Source organism: Pleurodeles waltl, chromosome 3_2 (genome assembly GCF_031143425.1).
Source record: "Pleurodeles waltl isolate 20211129_DDA chromosome 3_2, aPleWal1.hap1.20221129, whole genome shotgun sequence".
NCBI lineage: Eukaryota > Metazoa > Chordata > Amphibia > Caudata > Salamandridae > Pleurodeles > Pleurodeles waltl.
This window is the reverse complement of record NC_090441.1, coordinates 171,065,401-171,084,878: the sequence shown is the minus strand read 5'-3', so window position 1 is coordinate 171,084,878 and position 19,478 is coordinate 171,065,401. Positions and strand designations below refer to the sequence as shown.

The window sequence follows — 19,478 nt, the reverse complement described above, 5'->3', positions numbered from 1 at the left end:
CCGAGCCCAGGGCTGGGGGGTTTCAACGCCCCGGACAACCTCTGATGCAGGCATCTTTGTGCGTCTGCGCCTGCCACGAGCTGTCTCAGGTTGTTGCCGAATGTACTTTTTTTTTTTTTATTTACTATTTAATATTATTTACTCTTGGTATAATAAAAATGGGCCAGAAACCAAGGGGGCGTAGCCCTGGAACCCTAAAGGGGGAACTTCTGCTCTTAGCTGAGATGTAACCGAGTACTCACACGTCACACCATTAACCCTTTTAGGCCGCACAAATTCCAAATCCACAGACTTTTGTGGTTTGAAGCTGGATAAAAACGGTTTAAAGACAATATATCCAGCAAATTGTCCTTGATCTCTAACACCACTTCAATGATGTTAAACCAAGTTCGACTCCACTATTTAAAATGTTGTCTAGGCATTCCTGAGCTCAGTTGCTCATTGCTGTGTGGAAGCCTCAGATGTGCTTCATAAAAAGTAAAACAAAACAAAAAACTTTATTTCTACGTATATATGTGATTATGTAAACTTGTTTTCATAAAATAGGCTTATTCAATCTAGGCGAAGAATAATATAAGAGTATGACATTACTTCCTGTGAGGTCACTTTCTGTGATGTCATTGTGAATACATATGTTAATTAGACCCCTCACTATTTGTCCTAGAGCTTCCTCTGCAGTGCAGCCCGAGAATAGCACTTCCGGTCCCTTGTAACCCACTGCTTTCACTGCAATGATTGCATGCTCTGAAGGCGATGCCATGGACACGTCTCAAGCCCCTATTGGTAGGGGTTGGCAAGTTAACAAATAAAGACCCAAACACTCATGGAAATTTTCAGAACTAACTCCATGCGCAAATTTAAATAATTTTTCTAACTTGTATATTTTGCCATTTTAATGAGGTGTAAATTATGCATGAAATAACTAGGTCGCTCAGATGGGGGTAATTCGCAAAGAAGAACATTGTAGCCACAAACTCCCCTTTGGGTCTTGGTGAGGGACCGTGCAAAAGTCCTGGGAATCTAATGTGGATTTTGTATTTTGTTTTCCTTGATGAGAAACACTTTTATGTTTTCCAATGTGTTTTGCCAAGTGAATTAAGCCATACCTTTCCTCTTTGGCTACATAACATAACCAACTTCCACAGCAGAGAAATTTGATCCCTATAAGTTTACAAAAAGACAAAAAAAGAACCGACTTGGGCCAACCAGCCATATGGACCACCAGGTAGTCTTGGACGCGGACTTGGCGTCGGAAGATGCTGTTTCTCACCTTCAGCTTCAACAGAATGTCCATTTGCAGCGTTATAAGACCAACGACTATGTGTTGGGAGCCACGTCCAGCCTGATCCAGCTTGAATGAACTTAGCTCAATAATATCTTCTAACTCCTAACTTTTTCACGAGGCCAAACCTCCAGGGGCAGAATGATCAGGTCTACCTCAAAATTACGGTGCCATTAAAAAGGATTTTTTTGTAACCTTCTATAGACTTTAATAGGACCCTATGATGAATGCTGCATACGCTAACCCTGTTGCGTGCTTAAGATGCTTCCTAGCCAGATTGTTTTTTTTCTACAGCTAAACTTCCATTGAGCTCCAACCTCAAAGTGTTTACAATTTGTATAATTATCTTTGTCTTGACCTATCAACCTTTATCACTTCGCTGTTTTACTTTGTAAATGCTGATGCCTGCATCTCTCAACTCCTGTTGCAGGATTAAGCCTGACGCTCAGCCGGGCTACCAAAAGGGAGAGCTAAGTGTTCTCTAGAGAGCCTGTAGCCACCCTGTGAATGATTACATTTAGGATGCTCAGCTCAATACACTCGAGCTCATTATCCCCAGGAGTGTGGAAAGCTCTGGATCCACTTTGTGAAAAGTCTAATTTTAACAGTCGGTAACTCAGTGTTCCAGTAAGCAAGATCATACATCTCAAGACGATTAACACACAAACAGGGCTTACCTGGACTAAAAACCTCAAAGAAAGTATTAATTGTTTTATGGTGTGTAATAAAGTGAATCCACACCAGATGAAGATATAAGGTAGGAGGTATTTATTACAGCCTCAACCAACAGCCAGCATATCAACTGTCATACAGAGAACCCTGCATGACAGAACCTCAGAACAAGCTGGTTCCATGCCCAGTGTTCTGGCATGGAGCCATGTTACATCATTACACTTCTTCCTCTTTACATTAGAACAGAAATAACATGAGAACAAAAAACACATTTGAACAGAAAGAAAAAGAGGGTAGAAAGAACTACACAAAATCACGCAAATGTAAAGGAAACCTGCGTGTTCTGACACTCCTACGAGTATTATCAGACCTTAAATCAATGTCAGAGGGAAAACGATAAGAAGTATCATCTCTCCTGTCGGCCACACCACACCCCCCAAAATGTGCTACACGACTATGATTCCAGATGCGACCATCATCCGTCTTGACAGCATTTTTAAACAGCTTAATGATAGTTTTTGGAGAGGTATATTTTGACCAATTTTGACACCCAACAGGAGCTTTGACCTTTACTTTATCTCCAACCTCAAAATTTGTAACTTTCGCATTATTCCTTTTATCAACATAAATCTTCCTTTTGCTTTGCAGAGACACTTCTTTGTCTCTCCATTCCCCAATACCATTGTTTTTCAAACCCTTCCCAGCAACCATCCAGCCAGGACACAAACAAGTATTTGGAGACCTTCCCCTGAGCAGTTCAAAAGGAGTCTTCCCCGTTGATGCATGAGGAGTGTACCTGTAAGCTGTTATACGACCCTGCAGTTCTTTTCTCCAATCTAAACAGTTTACCTTTGCTAATTGTATACTCTCCTTTAAAGTCCTGTTAAATCTCTCCAAAGCACCATTCACCTCTCGATGATATAACGCAATTTTTTTATGTACAATTCCACATTCTACAAAATACTCCTCCATCTGAGCAGAACAGAACTGCGGACCATTGTCAGAAAGAATAGAGTTAGGAAAACTCTCGCGTTTGAACACAGATTCTAAAAAACTGATCACAGATTGAGAAGTGATCTCTCTCACCAAACTCACCTCCACCCATCGTGAATACAAATCCAGCAACACCAACAGGTAAGGAGTCTGATGTTCTCCATGCAACGGCCCCACAATATCGATAGCTAATTCATCCCATGGACTTTTTGGTAAACTTCTACAAACCATAGGTGAACATCTTGGTTTGAGTACCTTATCACTAGCTTGACAAGGTGTACACTCCCTAACAGTACGTTCCACCATCAAATCTAATCCAGGCCACCAGAAATCCTGACGGATGCGCTCTTTGGTTTTAGAAATGCCCATATGCCCTTCATGAGCCATGTTCACGATGACTTCTCTCAAACTCAATGGGGGAATCATTCTTGTGCCCCTCATTAGAACACCATCAACAACGGCTAACTCATTCGCAACTAACGACCAAGGTTTAACCAGACTTCGAGACTTATGCTGATCCAAAAGAGACATCACAGAACACAATTCACTATCCTTTTGCAACTCATCCCTCCATTCATCTTCCTTTACAGCCCCCAGCGTAACATCACAAACTCTTATGCCACACTCAGCATCACATTGATCATTTTCATCCTGAGATTTATCATTCTCTACCACCTCCACCAATCTCGACAGACAGTCTGCCGTTACATTTGTCTTTCCCGGAATGTATTCAAACATGAAGTTATACTCCTGTAAGGAAATGACCCATCTCCTGATCCTCGAGGAAATCAAGTCCAACCCTTCTTCTCAAAAATTTCTTTCAGGGGTTTATGATCAGACCTGACTACGAAAGAAGATCCCCACACAAATTTTCTGAACTTGTTTATGGCCCAGAATATTGCCAACGCTTCCTTCTCTATAACAGAATAACATATCTCTGCCCCTTTCAAGCATCTTGAAGCACAAGCTATTAGCACCTCTTGGCCCTTCCTGATCTGAAAAAGAAGAGCACCCAGCCCCTTTATACTCGCATCAGTAACAATGAAAGTGGGATTCCCAGGCACAAAAGCTTGTAAGTTTGGTGCATTCCTGAGATCATTTTTTACTTGTTTAAATTCTGTACCACACTCTTCCGTCCAAACAAACTCTGCATTCTTACACATCAACTTCCTTAGATTTACTGTCTTATCTGCAAAATTTAGTATAAATTTGTTATAAAATTCTGCCATACCTAAGAATGAAGAAACCTCATCTTTTGTACACGGTTCTTTTAACATTTCGATAGTGTCCACCAAATCCTTTTTAGGACTCACCCCCTGCCGTGAAATATGATGACCCAAATAGTCCAGTTCAGTGACTCCAAATTTACATTTGCTTCGCCTAAGAGATAACCCAGCATCAAGCATCCTTTTAAGCACAGCATGCACCCTCTCATCATGTTCTCTCACGTTTCTCCCACATATTAATACATCATCCTGGTAGCACTTTACGCCTGAAATGCCTTTAAAAAGATCTTCCATAATCCTCTGGAATACTGAGGCCGCAGAAACCAGCCCAAACGGCATACGCAAAAACTTGAAGGCCCCCATTGGCGTAATAAAAGCCGTTAATTCTTGACACTCTTTACTCAACTGAACCTGATGGTATGCTGATGCCATATCCAGAGTGGTAAAATAGCAAGCACCATCCAACGATGTTACTAATTCCTCAATATTGGGAAGTGGGAACTTGTCAACCACCACTTCTTTATTTAAGGCACGAAGATCCACACATAGACGGATTTCATTATTTGGTTTACGTGCCACAACAATGGGAGCTAACCACTCCGTTGCCTCTACAGGCTGTATAACACCAGTGGACAACAATTTATCTATCTCTTTTTGTACAGCGTCTTGGACACAAATGGGAATGCGTCTAACTTTTGCCACAACTGGTACTGCGCCCTGTTTCAACTTAATATGGTGATTGTACCCCTTTAAACACCCCAAGGTGTCACTGAACAATTCACCAAAAGCTCTCACAAACTTGTTTTCGTCACCCTCAATAGATTGTACCTGAACAGATGGATGTGCATTAGGATTGAGAATGACACCCAAGCGTGCTTGATGACTCCAGCTCAACAAATTATCACCCCTCTCAGCAACATAAATCCTAGCATCAGTGAACCTACCATTGTACTCAATGCAGTCATCAAAATAACCTAATAACTTAATTGGCAACCCACCATAACCCATAGGTTTAATATTAGGTTTTAACAGTTTCTTCCTTCCTTGAAAATTCTTCATAAAAAAATCCTTTGAGAGAAACGTGATGTGAGAGCACAAATCAAATTTCATTTTGACTCTAACATTCCCCACCAAAACCCACTCAGAGGGATGTTCCACCTCACTCTCACTAACTTGAAAACTGACTTCCTTTATTTCTGATCTAGAATCTCTCCTATTCCTCATCCTACAATTTTTTCCAAAATGTCCTCTTTTTCCGCAAACATTACAAGTAATCCTATTAGCAGGACACTCACTTGCATTAGCCATGTGTCCAAATCTTCCACATCTGTAGCAATTTCCTTGAAAAGGTGTTGCAAACCTTCTATTCACCTGTGTCTTTCCTGCGCTATTTTCTATTACAACACCTTTCTCACGGACACCCTCATACTTTTTTTCCTTCTCATCTTTTTCTATGACTTGACACTCCACTTCTTGTGCTTTTACACTGACCTTGTCTTCTTTATGTGCTTTACTTAGTTCTCCAACACACTTTAACATATGCTCTACCCTTTTTGCAATACTAACAACCTCATCCAACGGTGGCTCGTCCTTTAGCCAGAGTTCTTCCCTCACTTTATCACTGCAACACCTCAGCACAAACTGATCTCTAATCCTTTCTTCTACCAACGCCCCAAATTTACAACTTGAAGCCAACTTCCGTAAAGCCGTAATATATTCTTCAACACTCTCCTCTTTCCCTTGCTCCCGCAAACCAAAATGGTACCTTTCCATAATAGTACTAATCTTTGGCAAGTAATGCAAATCTAGTTGTCTTGCACATATTTCATATTCATTCAACCCCCTCTGATCAGCTTGCGACAATGGAGGTAGATTTTCCAACACCTCCTGTCCATCACCCCCTAAACAATGTAACAAAAGTGCCTGCTTCCTTTCACCACTCAAATTCGTACCACACACCCTGGCATAATTCTCAAAAATCTTTTTCCATTTCTTCCACTTAATAACCGGTTCTCCTGGATCTGACAAGAAAAACGGCGGCGCCGTAACATTCTGCATACTCACAAGAGGTGTAAAACACTTCTTCCCCACAATATATTCCAAACCCTACTAGTTGCTAAAAGTACTTAAAGTCCAAAAGGTGTGCCAGTCACTGTATGTCCCAGCACGATGCCGCTATGTCTTCAGGTGTGTTTGTCACCGCAGAGACGACCTTTTCAGTTTAATTCATTTTACAACGCCCAATACTTGTATTCCACAAGTGCAATAAAGTTTCCAAAGAAATGTATATTCCCGTGACCACAAACCAATATAGTGATCCTTATCCAGTCTCCGTCTAAGTTTCAACTTCCAATAGACCGTCGATGTTCTTCTTCGATGTCCTCCAACAATTGCGCTGTAAAAAAAAAAAAAAAAAAAAAATTAAAAATTCCTTCTTCCTCATCTAAGATGGCCGCCACGAAACATTTGGTCCGTTTTCTTCAGGCAGTTGGGCTTGCTTTCTCTTTGAGCAATCTCGGATCGTTTTCCTCACTCAAAATGGCCGCAACCAAACATCCAGCCTATTTTCTTCAGTCAATCTGGCTTGTTTTTCTCCTTCCACCACACTCAAGATGGCCGCCAACAATTCCCACAGCTTTCAGTCCTTTTCCAATTGCTCACTGACCTTCTGACGTCGTGAAGCATACAGAGACCACTTTGATCCTCAGTAAATGCTCAAACAGCTTTCCACAAAGCCCCTACAACTGCAATTTCACACTTTTCTCCGCTAGAACATGCTGCAAGACGCTCGATCCTCTCCCAGCACGTCTCTGTAAGTTATCTCCGTTTTTCTCTTAAATAATCCAAGCTCTTCCTTCTTTGTTGTTGTTGAGGCTGTCCCTTCCTCTGTGTTCCTTTCTCCGCCCAAGCGTCGCCAGTGTAATAAAGTGAATCCACACCAGATGAAGATATAAGGTAGGAGGTATTTATTACAGCCTCAACCAACAGCCAGCATATCAACTGTCATACAGAGAACCCTGCATGACAGAACCTCAGAACAAGCTGGTTCCATGCCCAGTGTTCTGGCATGGAGCCATGTTACATCATTACATGGTGCTTTTAATGTCTCTTGCACTGTTGCATTTATTTTAAGTAATTACGCAATAAAGCATAAACCTAAACTTTGTTAAGTGAGTCGGGTTTTGTATGGTTCTCACTTAATGGCCTTCATATATTTCTCAGAGTTGCTCACTTTTCTTCTGCCTGCTCCGAGCAGAGTTTTCTTCACAGAACTGTTGGTTGGTGCAGAAAGTTGAGGTCTTCGCAAGGACTGTGAAACCTTGACACACCACTGAGCTCCATGCATTTTGTCCACAAGGGCACGCCTTGCATGCTATTCATTCAAATTACACATACAAAACCTTTGCAAGTTTTTGGTTGATTTTGGAAGAAATACTCAGTATTGAAAGGACACTAGGACTTTCCACATCCCAAATTACAACCTCTGCCATTTTTCTCACCACAGTTCTTAATTTGTGAGGATAGCTTCTCACCTTCATGAATTAAAGACGGGGCTGCTGGAGACTTACAACCCCTCCTTACGTCTTCTTAAGCCCCTCTGATTTAGTAGTAAGTATTCTCTATTTTCCAGCTGCTTCCTCCTGTCTCTCGCACAAAAATGTATACCTATGTACGTGGGGAACTTCTTACACGCGGAGGAGCCCGACGCACAGGAAAGACGATAGGCCGAGGTCTTCGGTCCTACGTTTGTGAACAACATTTTGTAGTATGTGAGTAATACAAATGTAGTGCAACTTTACATACTACAAATTGCAGCTTGTGATAGGGGTACAAAGACTCACAAGAATGAAGATTACCAGGATGTAATTTGTTCATTAATACTTTTATTCCTCTCCCCCTCAACTCTTCTAGGTACGTCCTCCCTCTGCCGAAGGTGTCCACTATCAAAAGCAGGTTGTAGTAGGAATAACAAGCATTAATGACACCGGACAGGGCGTGCACTTGTGTCTTGTGAGGAGATAGGATCACGACAAAGTCACAGAACCACCTGTACAAGAAGAGGAACATGACACACACATTAATAAGTGATGCAACATCCGGGAGAAGCCTGCATTATTGTAATTACACCGACCAATGTTCGAAGATTGAAGTGTCTGAGCCACTTGAATTGTGTCCGCGACGTTTTAGCTCTTGTAGAATTTTACCTTTTCTATTTTTTGTGGGTTTTTTTTGTAAATAACTCCGATCTCGGCTATCTAACTGCCCAGAACACGAATCAACGCAAGACTCAAAATGTGGCACTTCTGACTCAAAAACTTGTCTTAAAAATGAAAAAAAACATCTTGTATCAAAGATCCTTAAAGAATATTTATTAAGAATATTTATTAGTTGTGGTTTTGAATCTTGAACTTCACGCTGACCTGGGTGTTTTTTTTGTTATAAATTCTGCAGTAAATTCACAGATTTAATTTTTGTTGTCATAGCATAAACAGCTGCCAGGACATTCCTTTCTGGCATGATTTATGAATAATCTCTTACACACTGCTGACTTAATTAAAATCTAAAACTCATTTTATCAGCCTCATAAAAAATGAAATCCTGGGTTTGCTTATTTGTGACGTGGGTTGGTGGTCTCCGACAGAGCCATATCAGGAGCATGAACTCACATTGTTATCTCTGGGTTTCAAAACTGAAAATATAGGGGCTGATTCAAGAGCCCCTAGCGCCTCCTTGCACCACATAAACGTAATTATTTTATGCTAATGTGGCCAAATGAGGCCAAAATCCCTGCGCCATACTTACAAAGTGGCACAACTAATGCACTGTGCCACTTTGTAACCCTTTGCGCTTCATTATGACTGTGCCAGGCATAATGTATGCAAAGGGGCGTTGCAAAGGTAACGTATCAAGGCGTTTTAGAGCTGTCTGAAACAATAAGCTATTACCAGAAGGCAAGGGCTGTGTTAGTTGCTTGTCAGTAGCTCATACGAGCCCTGGTGACCGCCCAATCCCTCTGGTTCTCGAAAGTGGCTCTGCTGCCAGTGCTTGCCGCAGCCTGGCGACTAGCGTGCCATGGGAGCTGCAGCCATGGTGCCACTCCTGGCAAGCTGCCGACAGAAGGCAAAGGTGGTATTTCAGATACGCTCTAGAGTAATTCATTGCCCTCCATCTCAGGGTTCAAGACTCCCTGCTTGCTTTCACAAAAACCTTGATAACTTGGTTGGTCCCTTAATTGAACGACCCCTTTTCTTCTAGCCAGTGTCAGGAGACCTTCTTGGTGGAGCACTGTACAACTGAATAAAATAAAGAAATAAAGAAAAACAGATACACCTCACAATCCTCAGGTAATAAAACATGTTGTAAATAAAAATACATACATTTATGCATTCTTATAGGGACTTTCAGGCAGCCCTCTTCATCCATTGGTCTGTTGTTGTTTAAATCACATTGTTTCCACCCAGTGCAGCATAGAGAATGGGGCAGTGGGTCGGTGCACTTCAGCTATTGGCTAGTTTCAGTGTGAGTACTGGCATTCTGCTCTTTCTCCCTTTCACACACTAAGGACCTCATTATGAGTTTGGCCGGCGGAGGAGGCTGCCGCCAAACTCGTTAGGTCGGAAGACGGCCAGTTCCGTCTTCCGCTCGCTGGCCCTATTATGAGTTTCCCTCTGGCCCATTGGGAAACTACCCACAACATTGATGCAAGCTCGTAATCGAGCCGGCTGCAATGTTGTGCTGCATTGGGTGTGATAACACCCGTTGCGCTTTTCACTGCCTGTAATTCAAGCAGTGAAAAGTGCGTTGGGGCTGCCTATGGGGGCCCCTGCGCTGCCAATGCCAAGCCCCTGGCACCCCGTCTCTGCCGGCCTTTGCATGGCAGTGGAACCTCCAACAATTTGTTTATTGACACTTAAAAGTATTTTTCTGAATAACTACTACCATTTGACGACATTTTGAGATTCTCGTTGAATTCTAAATGGATTTCTGCTCACAGTTTTATTTCTTTTTATTCATCTTGTCAGGCTGTTTATGTTGTTTTTTTAATATATTTATGATCTGCATTTAATTGGTTAGATATACCTGTGCCTTGAAGCTACCTGGTGGCGATTGTTAGCGCATTACAAAGGCAGCAAGAATGTATTTAACAGATACCATTTTTAACTCTACATATCCTATAAAGTTTAATTGGGCCTTAAAAACACAAATGTAAAACATTCCTAAGTTTAAGTGCCAGCAGTCTCGGGGTATTTTCTCCTCCTTGCAGTGTGTTATGCCTGGGCATGTTCTGCTGTTTAAATCCCAGCCGTAATTCAGCGGCTCCAGCTACAGGGACTCCAGATTACCATTACAAAGTGAAACCCAAACCTTCAGGATAAGGGCTGCACATTTCGAAGTACCTCCCCAGCTGCAGAGTCTGCATACCTCAGAACACTGACTCCCTCTCCCCCTCCCACACACACACACACATAAAAAAACACTAAATAATTCTAATAGCTCAACGGTCCACAAGCTAGAATGTAAATTAGCAAAATATTCACGACTACCTTTGGAGATTGCCGCCAACACTTTTCACATTTTCTTGCTACTAAAAAAAGGGCCGTTCAGTTGTACATAATGTCTTATTGGTTATATATCAGGTAACAAAAATGTTTATAACACTTTTTTTATTATAACTTTTCAACATGCTGCGCTGCTTTACAACAGAGTTTAAAGTCATTTTCAATGCAATAGGTCTGGCTAAACACTTGTAAGGTCCCAAAGGCGAGACCTATTGGCTAAGCCAATGCTTTTTTAGACCAGAAGCCTGGGTTTCTTCTGTCCAGCATGCCCAGCCACGCTACACCCTCTGCTCCCATCTTATCTGATGTACGTCTACTGCTTTCCACACATCTGTCTCTCTTCCACTGCTGACTCCAGGCCGGATTAGGTCCAGGCTTCCGGCTTGCTATTTCAATGCATGTTTTGGTTTTATTTATACCCAGTGACATGAGCCAACGATGATTCTTGTTTGTGCTAATGGAATGAACGAAATAGCATGAAAAAACGGGAACACAAAAGACAAATTTTCTTTGCTTTTTTAGGTGTTTTTTTTTTTACCAGGTTTGGAATTTTAGTAGTAGAATAGTTTTTTTTTTAAATCAGCTATGTCTGAACACCTCACCAGCTGTTCAAGTCTCTCTCCTCCAGATTACACACAGCCTGTTCGGGTGTGTGCTTTGTAAGCACTTTTATATATTTGGCACTGAAGTACAGCCTTTCAACCACACGAGGGCGCCATTAGGCAGAAGTATAATTTTGTGTTTGACGCAATGGGAAATATCAAATTGTCACGCATACGTTCATGTTATACTTAAGGAGAGGTCCAAGTCTTGCCAGGATTTGCACCAATGACATACAGACTGTAAAGAGATCTACGCAGCAAGTGCTCAACCTAACGAGGTACCTAGTTGACACATCTTCAAGCACATTTCTAAAGCAAAATGCATATTTGTTAGGCTAAAACCAGCTCTCATAAATGTCAAAATCCGGATTTAATTTCCATAATTCGCAGATGTAACAAACAGAAATAAACGTATGTATCGGCGCCTATGTGAGTCAGAACAGCAATTAAATTAAGTAATGGAAGCATCAGAACATGCTGAAGAGCACCATCGTTGCATATTGTATAAATAGCACCATCTTTGTCAAAGGTAAACTGAATATTCTATTGTACTTAGGATCCATCTATCTATCTATCTATCTTAATTCCTGTACTACTCATTCTTTGGGGGAGCCTGAAAAAATGGCATAATGAAATTTATAACATTACACTGCGCCACGTTTTTTGCAGCATTTTTAACATCTACTCAGAGCAGGCGTTAAAATGACGCACCCATTATGTTCAATGGACCTCCCTGTGCTTTGCTGGACTGGCCTCCAAGTTTTTTACGCTAGTGTGCAAAGCGCCACAATAGCTTCAAAAATGTTGATGCTGTTGTGCTAACTACTGCAGTGGTGCGCCGTATTCTGTATATGGCACAACCATGGTGTCGTTAGGTGTCGGTAGGGGGGGCTCCCGAAAAGTGGCACATCATTATGATGCGCAATTTCTTGTAAATATGCCCCATAGTATCTGATGCGTTTAATGATAGGGTTCCCACCACTTTCAGGAACTTTATAAATCTAGCTGCCAATTGTGAATACTCGCTTTTCAAGAATGCTTCCATGGCCGGGTTGCAAGTGCAAATATGTAATGCGCGCCATACTGGGCGAAGCCAGAGTACTCTAAGTGGGAGCAGCTTCTCACGTGCACAAAGGATGTGGATGAGTGATTCCTCCTGCCTGGCACAGAATCTACAATGCCTATACTGGGCTTTAAAATGTCTCCGGCCATACCAGTATATTTTTAGTGGAATGAGCCCCAGACGCAATCTTATTAACTCCTTTTTTAGGGCCAAATTGAAAGGCAGGGAAAGATAAATCGACAAAACCCCTGGTTCATAAAGAGTGGACGCCCGCGTACTGTGAGTGAGTTTCTTAATTGTCTTTAAGTCCTGATCCCTGGATATTACCTTTGCTTGCTTGGTTATTTATCTAGAGACTGTTGGCACTGGAGGACCACTTACGCAGATCTCCCTAGCCTCAAGAGTATCTAGTGCTTGGTTAAAGTACTTATGCCAATTAGTTTGATGGGATTTTATTGTTTCTCAAATTACACTTTTTAATGTGCCTTCTTTTACCTGTTTAGCTTTCCCACAGTGAATTAAAAAATTGGCTTTGAGAGCCCAATGCTGGGAAATCAAACAGAACTGCTGAAGAATTTAAGCATGCGCCGTGCAATTAGGTAGAGAGAATACTCTGCGGTAGCAGATTGATTGTGTCCTGCCAGCCGATCTGCCATTCTCTGTCTGAATATGATTGCACCATATGTTATAGTTGGGAGTAGTTTACAACCCATCACCTTTAGCACTGGTCCTAAGTCAGGGTTCACCAATGACTTCCGTAGTTTACGAAAGGACAACGCCAATGAATTTGCAACTGCTTGCTGGGCACGGATATGAGCTGAAGTGTGGCTCCTTTGGTCCAACCAAACCCCAGATATGTATAAGTTTCCACCACATACACAGAGCTCCCCTCAATAAACAAGGACCCACGCTATTTCAGTTTTGTAGGTTTATCCCAGGTGAGGTATAACTAGGGGAAGCATGTTTATTTCTCCACATTTTTTTCCTTTCTACGAGTGCTGCATTCTGCAGAGCACATAGAAAGAGAAAAACGCCTTTGAAGATTATTTTTATGCAGTAAGGTGCCCCTTTCCGCGCAAAAACAATCCTGTCTGCAATGCAAAAACCTTGTACCATGACATAAGGGTGTCTGCATTGGCGATTGGCTGCCACTAGTGCGCCAGGGCAGAGAGAGGGCAGGAATGCGCCATCTTGGTAGATATGGTGCATTCCTGCTCTCTCCATTTCACGCAGCTCAGCTAGTTGTCTTACTGTGTTGTGCTGCATCAAATGCTAATCAAATGTTAGCAAATCTGCTCTGAGTGACAGAGAGGCTACATTTCTATAGCGTGTGCTACCAAACTTCATCGCATGGCTCCGCACGGAGACCTCTTTGGCGGTGAGTAAGCCATTATAGGCCAGTGTATAGCATATATCTAAAATATTCCAAATGTTTTCTACACTAATGCTGTCATTTGTTTTGACAGGTTCCACTTATTACTTAGATAAGAAAAATATGTCACCTTTGGATTAGAACCTCCAAGATAGCAAACATGCACACAGGTAAGAATTGGTGCATCTACCAACTGAGCCATAGCACTGCACTGTGTATAGGCTCCGGGGTCATGGAAAATTTCCAATATTTTTCTAAATGTTAGTTTTTGTTATTTGAACATCTAATTAGCACATTACTTTTAACTTTTGCTATTTCCATTATATTTGTTCCCTAAAAAACAAAGGTTAAGTTGATGTAATAGGTGAAAAGGTCACTTTTAACATAACATTTTAAACTAAAAAAAAATTAGATTCCCCAGTTATACATAACTAAATTAACTATCACTCACTCCCTTCGCCAGGCACAGTGTTGTCGTCAATTATGTCATTTTAGATACCGTGTTATCATGCCACAGAATATGTCAGGAGTGATGTAATATGCAAGGTCATAAGCATCGCATGGCATTTGTGAGTTATAGTTACTTAAATGGTTTGTAAAGATCTCCTGAACCCAGAGATGGTAATATAGGAACATACTACACGTCGTACCCATTATGTATTTATATATAACTTCTTTCGCTTGAGAAACAATGGGGCGTTGATTAGAAATATATTTTTTATGTTTTCCTTCCAAAAATAAAACATTTATTGAACGATGTACAATGATGAGGGTCAGTGAATTTATGCGATTCTTTGCCAGCAGCACTTACCACAGAATTATAGATTTATCACTTTTGCAACACAATTTGCATAGTTTTCAAATGTCACAAAAAAGTATTGTTTCTCGCTCAATCAGATAAAAATAATACTGCCAGAAAGTGTGGTGCATAATTTGTCTTTTTTGTGCCATAATTTAGATACCCTTGCCGCACAATGCTACCATGGAACCAGCTAGTCTGTGACTGACTGTCCCAGCACTACAGTACGTTCAGTGGCACTGGTGGAACTGACTCGACTCCACCACTCCAGGCCTTTCAGCAGCACCAGCCATGGGATTGATTTTACTACAGCTTCAGACACCTTCTATAGCCAGCCTGGCTCAAAGCCCCAACTCTACGAATCTTTCAGGAGTTCCAGCCTGAGGAGGAGCTGACGGCCGCAGACCTTTCGGGGGCAGTGGCCCGGTGTGGGGCTGACTTAGTTACAGAACTACATACCATGTGCCCGACATGGGACTAACTCCACCTGAGAACTATGCACCGTTTAGAGCCTGTGGAAGGCACCGGCCTGACATGAGACTGATTGTAAACCAGCTCTCCCGACCTTCCAGATGCAATGTCTCTCCACGAACCTTAACAATACTTCGTAGGCCCCAGTCTGACACAGAACTGGCTGTACCCCCAGCCCAAATGACATTTGATAAGCACCCACTACTGGAAAGTAGGGGGATTGCACCAGATCCTGGTTCCAGCAACTATTTCTGGGCCAGATCTGGGTTCTGGCTGACCCTGGGAAATATGCTGAATTTGTCCTGGTGTCATTTTCTGACACCAGGACACAATGTAGCAGCGCCCGCACGTCCTCCACATTCCATGTGATGCTGCGACTTGTGGGCAGCAAGAGGGCTTCCTTATTATCACTTCCGGCTAGGCCCAAAACAAAGGTCTGATTTAAAGGTTCATCAGCCCTTCTTTTATTCAAGTATCATCCTGGCTGGGAGCCATCTGGAGCCTAAACCTAGACGCCAATGCCATGGAAGGAAACAAAGCCACGCAGCTGATCACTGTAGAGAAACTGTCCTGGAGGCAGGTTTTTGACTTTGTTCGAATCCACTATGGAAGAGATGTGTATGTACCGTAAAAATGCAAGATGCGTCTGTCTATATGAGTAACGACACCAGTAATGAATGAAACGCCGCCTACTAGTTTAGTTTTGCTTCAGTTCTTTAGTAGCAGTACTCATCTCAGTGTGAGGCGTCAGAGCGCTTTGCATCACACAGAGACACAATAACTCACACAAGTGTGCAAATCAATGTGCAAAAAATGTTACCCAGGACAATGAGGGCAGTGTAGGATCACATATTGTTCATACTTGTAGGCATTATATGTTAAGAGTGAACAGCTGGGAGAAACACAAAGTCCGGATATAGAAAGTAATGCAGGGATTGGGGTTATCTGTGCTAACAAGAGTTTATCCATTTCCAGACGAGCCCTCCTTTGCAACCCTAGAGTAACACCAAATTGAGAAAAAATGAGTATCTAAACCCAGAACCTACAGTTTGCGTGTAGCGCCTTGATGCAGGTAAATAGATCACTGTGCTATACTAAAAGAATTGGGACCTATGAACTGGAAGTAACAAAATGATGTCAGTGTCAGAAGAACCAGTAGGCCTCACCTACCTGCATAAAATACAAATCTCTGATCAGCATGTTGGACAATGTTCTTCGCAGCAGGCACATTAACCCTCGTTGGTGCTGCCTGAGTCAGACTGTGCTTGGACGAAGAGAGAACTCTCCCAGAACGGCATTAACCACTGATATCATCTTACCGCTATATTAATCCCTTCAAAATTGTTGAACACACAAATATCTCTGCAGCTCGGTTCAGATGCATTGGCCTGCGGGGACTGTCAGCCCTGTGTTATTTCCGGTCAATAGCGCTCGTTTTATAGTTTTCAGGAGGATGAATGGCTGAGTCGGCCACGCCAAGCATTGAGCTATCCCCGCCATCCTTTAAGAACTAGTGGTCTACCTGGAAACGGACCACTCTATCAGCCAACTCAGAGGTTCTAATTCTAATGGCCTCTGAAGGATGAATGGTTAAATCAGGCACAGCACTGCTTCTGCCTGACCCTCTGGGGTGCCATAGTTACGTATACGTGACTAACTCTACGCAGCCCTACGCTTTTAGAGACGCCAGATGTGCACGCTACCGACCCTGCCCAGCCCCATTTTCCTTCCTGGTGCAGAGTTTTGACACGAGTCTGACCCAGCCCCGACCTTATCGGCTTTTCTGCGTCCCCAGGCTTAAATGTGACTGCTTCACCCCAGTGCTACTAGCCTTCCGAGGCGCTATATTTACATGTGACTGACTCTCCCCAGCCCCACAGGCCGCAGCCTTACCTTGTTGATGAAGGAGACGAACTGGTTGTTGAGGCCTTTGATCTGATCCTTCTCCCTGGAGCGGATCTGGTGCAGCTGGGGGTCTATGTCCAGGGTGGGCAGGGAGGACAGCAGGAAGCCGGGGGTGGTCCGGGTGAGACCCGGCCCGTTCCTAGTCAGGCTCAGGGCGCTGGTGGTCCTCTGCAGGCCGGGCTGGTAGCCCACCACCCCGCCGCTGGACCAGGGGCGCCCCGACAGGGACCCCTGGGAGCTGCTGCTGAAGCCGCGCCCGTCGCCATAGCGGCTTCCGTACATACTCATCTCCGGGAGCTGGGTGGGCTGGGGCCCTGTCAGGAGCGGTGCGAGCTCTTCAAAATGAGGGGGCACTCGTGGTGGGTGTGGGGCAGCTCCTAGAAGTGGGCCACCGGAAGGGCCTGGGAGCAGCTCTCAGAGTACCACCTCAGGACCTGTCAAGTGAGGTACAGCTCTTCAGTGTGGGGGGCACCTGTCAGGTGAGGTACAGCTCCTCGGTGTGGGAGGCACCTGCCAGGTGAGGTACAGATATTCTGTGAAGGGGGCACCTGTCAGGTGAGGTACAGCTCCTCGGTGTGTGGGGCACCTGTCAGGTAAGGTACAGCTCCTCGGTGTGTGGTGCACCTGTCAGGTAAGGTACAGCTCCTCGGTGTGTGGGGGCACCTGTCAGGTGAGGTACAGCTCCTCGGTGTGTGGGGCACCTGTCAGGTAAGGTACAGCTTCTCGGTGTGTGGGGGCACCTGTCAGGTGAGGTACAGCTCCTCGGTGTGTGGGGCACCTGTCAGGTAAGGTACAGCTTCTCGGTGTGTGGGGGCGGGGGGCACCTGTCAGGTATGGTACAGCTACTCGGTTGTGGGGCTCCTGTCAGGTAAGGTACAGCTTCTTGGTGTGTGGGGCACCTGTCAGGTCAGGTACAGCTCCTCTGTGTGTGGGGCACCTGTCAGGTAAGGTACAGCTCCTCGGTATGTGGGGCTCCTGTCAGGTAAGGTACAGCTTCTCGGTGTGTGGGGGCACCTGTCAGGTGAGGTACAGCTCCTCGGTGTGTGGGGCACCTGTCAGGTAAGGTACAGCTCCTCGGTATGTGGGGCTCCTGTCAGGTAAGGTACAGCTCCTTGGTGTGTGGGGCACCTGTCAGGTAAGGTACAGCTTCTCGGTGCGAGGGGGCACCTGTCAGGTGAGGTACAATGTCTCAGAACAGGCGTCTCTCAGGAGTAAGGACGGCGGAGCAGCTCCGACTGCAGGACTGCTGCAGGTGGGGGGGGGGTCATAAGAGAGGGGGCGTCTCTGGAGCCTCGGGGCGTGCCAGGGTACACCTGCAACAGCACCTGACCAATCAGGCAGTAAGAGGACAGACTCACCTGGGCAGATCTGCACAGGCCGCGCCCGTGGAGGAGTGTGTGGAATATTCATCTCGGGCCCTCCCCGAGGAGGTGGCATGACAGTGGTTGGCGTTCCGTGGATCCCTCAAACCAGTGGTTAATTTGTAAATGAAAACGTGCCGGTGCCCACAGCCCTCCTCTCAAACACGCGGCTGCTGCATTTAGATGTGCGAACACGGAAAACTGAGGCACCTTAATCCTGAAGCCATCTCGTTCCTCTTTAATCCATGTACGGCCACTCCCTGCCCCTTTAGCTCACTCTTGCAGCTTTCTACTTTCTCCCTTCGTGACATTTTTTCGTTTTTCTCTTCCTTCGTCTTTCCCACATGTGTCGACACGCTTGAGCCCTCTCCAACACCCCACCTCGCCCCCCCCCCCGCGCGGGACACACACAGCCTAGCCGGGGTAGGAAGATAGACCTTCTCTGCTGCTTCAGTGCCCGATAGGAGGATCCCTCCCCTGAAAAGAAAGATATTGTGTTCCAATGACAATACCCGATTGGCCCCTCCCGGAAACCAGAGCCTGGAAGGTGCCTTTTACTAGGCTAGCGCCCTCGGCTAGCGCCGCCGCCTCACATTTAGCCGCTTTCCCAACAAGAGACCCTTTGTCGGTGGAGGTGTTGCTGGTTACTGCACCTGCTGCGGAGATGTGTGTGTAACACGGACTTTACAAGGTCTAATAATGGAGGGGTCGTGGAACAGGCTAGCGTCTCGAAGGCTCGGGAGAGGGTGGATGGGTGCATGGGAGGGGTCGTGGCTGAGGCTAGAGACTCGAAGACCCGGGAGAGACACTTCTGGGGCACTGTAGGTGTTGTGGAACAGAAGCGGTTCGAAGTCTCGAGAGAGGGTGGTTAGGTACACGGGAGGTGTCATGGCTAGCGACTTGAAGGCCCGGGAGAGGCTCTTCTGGTGCACTGGAGGTGTCGTGGAACTGTAGCGGCTCGAAGGCTCGGGGGAGGATGCACAGGTGCACTGGAGGCGTCCTGGCTCGGGCTAGCGGCTCGAGGACTCGGGAGAGAGTGGAAAGGTGCATGGTAGGAATCGTGGCTAGGTCTAGCGGCTCGCAAGGCTCGGGAGAGGGTGGTTAGGTGCATGGGAGGGGTCGTGGATCAGGCTAGCGCGCTAAGGCGCCGGAGACGGACAGGCGTAGTGTAG

At 44.7% G+C, this 19,478-nt stretch overlaps 1 protein-coding gene across 1 annotated transcript in view; it reads right to left on the bottom strand.

Annotated features, from left to right (window-relative positions):
- Window positions 1-18,197, bottom strand: part of LOC138286634 (keratin, type II cytoskeletal 8-like) — an 82,480-nt gene extending 64,283 nt beyond the window's left edge. Inside the window, exon 1 of the mRNA XM_069227085.1 lies at window positions 16,934-18,197. Coding sequence (XP_069083186.1) covers window positions 16,934-17,233 — 300 coding nt within the window. The 5' untranslated portion in view covers window positions 17,234-18,197. The remainder of the gene's footprint in view (window positions 1-16,933) is intronic.
- Between the last annotated feature and the right edge of the window lie 1,281 nt (window positions 18,198-19,478).